Consider the following 4,505-nt stretch of genomic DNA (forward strand, 5'->3'; position numbering starts at 1 on the left):
TGGGGGGGAAGAACCTTGCCCTGAGATCCACCCTGAGCCTGCCCTGACACAGCTCCAGCCATTCCCTGGGGGCTGTCCCTGCTCCCCCCAGAGCAGAGATCGGAGCTGCCCCTCGGGAGGAGCTGCAGCCCCCGCTGAGCTCTGCCCTCAGTCTGCTCTGCTCCAGCTGCACACACCAAGTGCCCTCAGTTGCTCCTCATGGCCCCTCCAGACCCTTCAGCATCTTTACAACCCCCCTCTGACTGATGGCTTTTTAACTGCGCTTACTTAAAAAATAACAACATAAACCCCTTCAGCCACTGTCAGCTCTGCAGGTCAGTGGCACAGGAGGGGACGTGCTTGCTCTGTCCCTGTGGTGACACCCACGGTCACAGAGCTGGGAAGAGCATTGGAGGCAAAGGGCTCAACCCTGGGAAAACACTTCCAGGATCCCCTGGCACAGAGATCCAAGCTGGCCTGAGCACCCACAGCCCCAAGTACAACAACCTGGGGACAACTTCACATCAGTATCCCCACTGACATCTAGAAAGGAGGAAGGTGTTTAAGTTAAGGAATGTTTAAGTCATCTGATGGATTTGCTTTTAACTGAAATTTGCCCAGGACCATTTCCAACTTCTCCATTCCCACCCAACTCTGCTGTGCCACTCCCCTTCCCCGTGCTTTTGGGCCACCTGGATTTCTCTCCCTTCACCCCCCACCCCCCCCAAGCCACTAAATAAGGAAGAAAAATCACATTGACTTTTGTCATTATTTATTACAAATTATATTTTGAAAATTACTGTCTAAAAAAAATCAATAGATTTAAATAAATATACAGATTTCAGGATGCTACATATGGCAAGTGTGCAGTAAGTCACTTAAGGAGGAGACATTATCCACACAAGGAGAGATACATAGTACTTAACAGCAGTAGTTTTATTTTAAATTACTCAGCTCACATTAAACCATGTGCAAAGGAACAAATCTTCTCAGGATTTTTTTTTTTTCTTTACAATGACTCCAACCTTCAGAAGGTCAAATTTTTCCCCCCTCCAGGGCTTAGAGCAAAATCAAGGAATTATTTTATCTGTCCAACGGGACTACACTTGCAACAGCCACGGATTTTGGTCCACCACCAACTTCCAGCAGCCTTTAGAAATGCTCCTGTGTAATACTGGGTTGGGCAGCAAGAGGGACCCAACAGTGGTTCCATGAGAGCAGTGATTTCCCTGCACTGCCCAGGGGCAGCTGCAGCCTCTGTTTCTAATGGAATTAATCTGCCCAGGCAAACAAAAGTGCATTTGTGATACAGCTCCAGAGCCTCGAGATTGTGTTTGCCTGCAGGATCGGTTTCTGGGTCCTGGGCTCAGTGTTTTCCCCAGATTCCCCTGTCCCTCCTCTGGGCCAGCAGCCTGTGTTGCTCCATGGCTCTGGCATGGCTTTAAATCCCAGCCTGTCCCTGAGCACACAGCTCTGGGCTCCCCTACACAACCACACAAAGGTTGGGGTTGGAAGGGACCTGAAAGCCCATCTGGTTCCAACCCCCTCTTCTTTCTTCCCAATCCTCCCTTCCAAATCCATCCTGTCTGGCTGCCCTTTGCATTCCCTCTCCAGGTCACAATTCCTACAGGGAGCTGCTATCCACAGACTGTATTTATTACACAAGAGCCCAGCTCAGAGACCTGACCTAAGCAAAGCAGCAAGCAAGCCTTTGGATCTCCCCCTCACCACCACCACCACCTCTCTGCCTCCAGCCTCTCCTTCCAGGCAGGGCAGGAACAACTCTGGGATGCCAGGCTGAGAGCTGGGAATACCCTGCTGAGGGCGTGCCCGAGGAGATGAGATGGATTCCCAGCCCTGAGCTGACCCAGAGCAGCAGCTCAGGCCCAGCAGGGCTCCCTCCCCCTGGCTGTGCTGGGGCTCCTGCAGGGACAGCTCCACCTCAGCCTGCCCACCCTGTGCCTGCTGCGAGGGGTTTGACAGGGCTCTGGTGTGAGCCACCCTCCACCTCCACTACAGCCACTCAGGGACTGCAGGGAAAACTCCCTGCAGTGAATTTCTCAGCCAGTGAGTGCCACTGATCACTCAGTTGGCTTCCAGGCTTCTGGATTGTCTGTATATTTTTAATACGAACTGGGAGCTGTTCCAGCCCGGGAGTCTCATCCACAGGCACTGACTGACAAGAGAAAATAGTGCAAAGTCGGGCTCAGGCTGGAGGCAGCTCATCCCTGAGCAACAAGAGCAGCCAGAGCACCTCTGAAAGGAGCTGGGCCCTGCTCAGACACAGCTCAAAGGCAGAGCAGAGCAGGCCAGAGACATGGGCTCAGTGCTGGCACATCCAGCCTGCACAGAACCACCTGGGCTGGGATTCCACCCTCTGCCCACGACTCCAGAGCACAGTTAAGCTCGTACTCCTCCAGCAAGACCCTTGCCTGATCCAAAAAGGCACAATTCAGCTCCACAACACATCTAGGGCTGTATAGAGAGTTTTCCCTTTACAACAGTCTCTGGAGTACAGGCAGTGCTGGGTCAGCAACAGGAGCACAGACACTTCCACTTCTTCCCTTCCACTCACGGCCTTTCCTTCAGCTCTAACTACTGACAGCAGAGCTGGTGGCACCCACAGGACTCCAAATTCTTCTGGTGAACTTGGGATGCACCTGTTCCTTATCTCTTCTTCTTCCAGATGTTTTTCCTCCAAGGCAGAGCCGTTGGCTGGGCGTCCCTCCGGGAGCGCTGCGGATGTTTCCCAGAGCGCAGGCTAGAGGCAGCAAGGTCCCTGGGAACACAAGAGACACCATGTTCACTCTCCAGTCCATCTGCCCACTGCTCAGAAACAGCCTACACTGTGACATTTATCTGCCCCCCAGCAGGATTTCCCGTGGGGCAGAAGATGGGGGAAGGCAGAGGGGGAATTTCCAGCCACAGCTTTATTAAGCTCCAGCGGAGCTCCATCGAGCCCAACATCCCCTTTCCATCAGAGGCAGAGGATTCAAGGAGTCCTGCAGCAGCAGGGCATGACTCGAGTGATGCTTCCCCAGATCTGCCTTTCAGACACTGTTCCCGTTGCATCCAATTTAACTGCCAACAATTAACTGATTTGCCAACTCCTTTGAGCTCATTTACACTCCTGGAGTCTGTGTTTTTTGTTCCAGCAGCAATTCCACAACTCACTGATGTGAACTGAGAAAAGCTCTTTCCTTTGGTCCAAAGTTGCTGCCCCATAAATTACATTCCTCCATGATGCCATCCCCCCACCCTCTTCTTGTACATCACCCATCTGCCTGTGCCGTATCAGAGGAACTTCCTACTCCAATCAAGAATTACATTTTATGTGATAAGAAAATCCTCTGGATTTGCTAGGACACAAGCAAGCCTGGCTCCCTCAGCTCTGAGCCCTCCATTCTGCTCTCTACAGAGAGCAGAAAGAGTCAAGTCTCCTCATTTAAAGGAGACAAGGGGAGGAAGTCAGGTCAAATCCAAGTGGCAGCTGCAGTCTGGGGTCACAGCTGCTGATTTTCAAGTGCCTGTGAGGGATGTTCAGGGTGGGTTTAAGTGCCATCTCACCTGAGAGCCCTCAGTAGGCCATGATGGGGAGGCTTCATGTCACCACTCTGTGGGGACCTCGTTGATGCTGCAGAACTCACTGGGAGCTTCAGACTCTGGAGGTACCTGAAGAGCAAGAGGAGACTCATGAACCACCCACATCCAGACTGGCTGTGCTGAGCCCCAGTGACAGACAGCTGAATGCATGATCTTGAAGGGTTAATTGCAGCTATTTGAGAGCTATTCAGGGCTCACTTTCCCTGCTATTCCCTTCTGTCAGACCTCTATTCACATTTAATGATCGGGGATTTAAACTATTGCCTTGCTATGGAATTAATGCCAGACCTCTACAATGCCTTTGCTCCCACCTCCCCACAGTGTACACACCCCTCTGTGCTGCTGCTGCAGGGACAGAACTGAGACCCACGTGCTGTACAAACAGAGCTGATCACAGAGGAGATCTGGCTCCTGAGTCCCAGCTCCCAGCGGTCCTGCTCTGCTCCTCTAGTGTCCCAAAGTTCCATACCCTCTGCTTGCCCCTGTTCCCAATGTGCTGCCAGCTCTGCCTTCCCCCCAGCACACCCAGCACCCTGGCAGCAGGAGGGATGGAGGTAACATTGCTTTTATATCAGCTAGGAGAGAGGCTTTTGTACAACCAAAACACCCGGGTGGCACTGCCAAGGCCTCCTGGGAGGGCAGTGAAAGCCACTAGACAGGTTCCAGCTGTTCGCAGAGTCCCCGGGGAGCTGGAGATGCTCCAGCTCCTGAGCACTGTCTGTCTGTTTAACCCCTCCCCAGACAGCCCCCAGGACGCCCTGACTTACCCAGGCTTTCCCTGGCAGAAGGTGGCACAGATGTTGTCCCTGGAGTGCGAGCACTGGCACCTGCCCGGCGACCTCCTGCGCCGCCTGGGCGGGCTCCCCAGGCCGTAGGGAGCCGTGTGCCTGGGAAAAACAAAGGGATTCAGCCATGCCACCAAC

The 4,505-nt window shown here is 53.2% G+C and overlaps 1 protein-coding gene and 1 long non-coding RNA gene across 2 annotated transcripts in view; both read right to left on the reverse strand.

Moving 5' to 3' along the window:
- LOC114070336 overlaps positions 1-2,072 on the reverse strand; it is a 13,907-nt gene extending 11,835 nt beyond the window's left edge. Inside the window, exons 1-2 of the long non-coding RNA XR_003573914.1 lie at positions 1,961-2,072; positions 336-338 (exon numbers count right to left, since the gene is read on the reverse strand). This is a non-coding gene — a long non-coding RNA (uncharacterized LOC114070336). The remainder of the gene's footprint in view (positions 1-335; positions 339-1,960) is intronic.
- Positions 2,073-2,144: 72 nt separating this feature from the next.
- LOC114070334 (endothelin-2-like) overlaps positions 2,145-4,505 on the reverse strand; it is a 4,164-nt gene continuing 1,803 nt past the window's right edge. The window contains exons 2-4 of the mRNA XM_027907681.1: positions 4,350-4,469; positions 3,547-3,651; positions 2,145-2,758 (exon numbers count right to left, since the gene is read on the reverse strand). Of these exons, the coding sequence (XP_027763482.1) occupies positions 2,647-2,758; positions 3,547-3,651; positions 4,350-4,469 (337 nt within the window). The 3' untranslated portion in view covers positions 2,145-2,646. The remainder of the gene's footprint in view (positions 2,759-3,546; positions 3,652-4,349; positions 4,470-4,505) is intronic.

Source organism: Empidonax traillii, unplaced genomic scaffold (genome assembly GCF_003031625.1).
Source record: "Empidonax traillii isolate 1590-97213 ecotype Southwest subspecies unplaced genomic scaffold, ASM303162v1 scaffold1522:size149019, whole genome shotgun sequence".
In the NCBI taxonomy this organism is placed as follows: domain Eukaryota; kingdom Metazoa; phylum Chordata; class Aves; order Passeriformes; family Tyrannidae; genus Empidonax; species Empidonax traillii.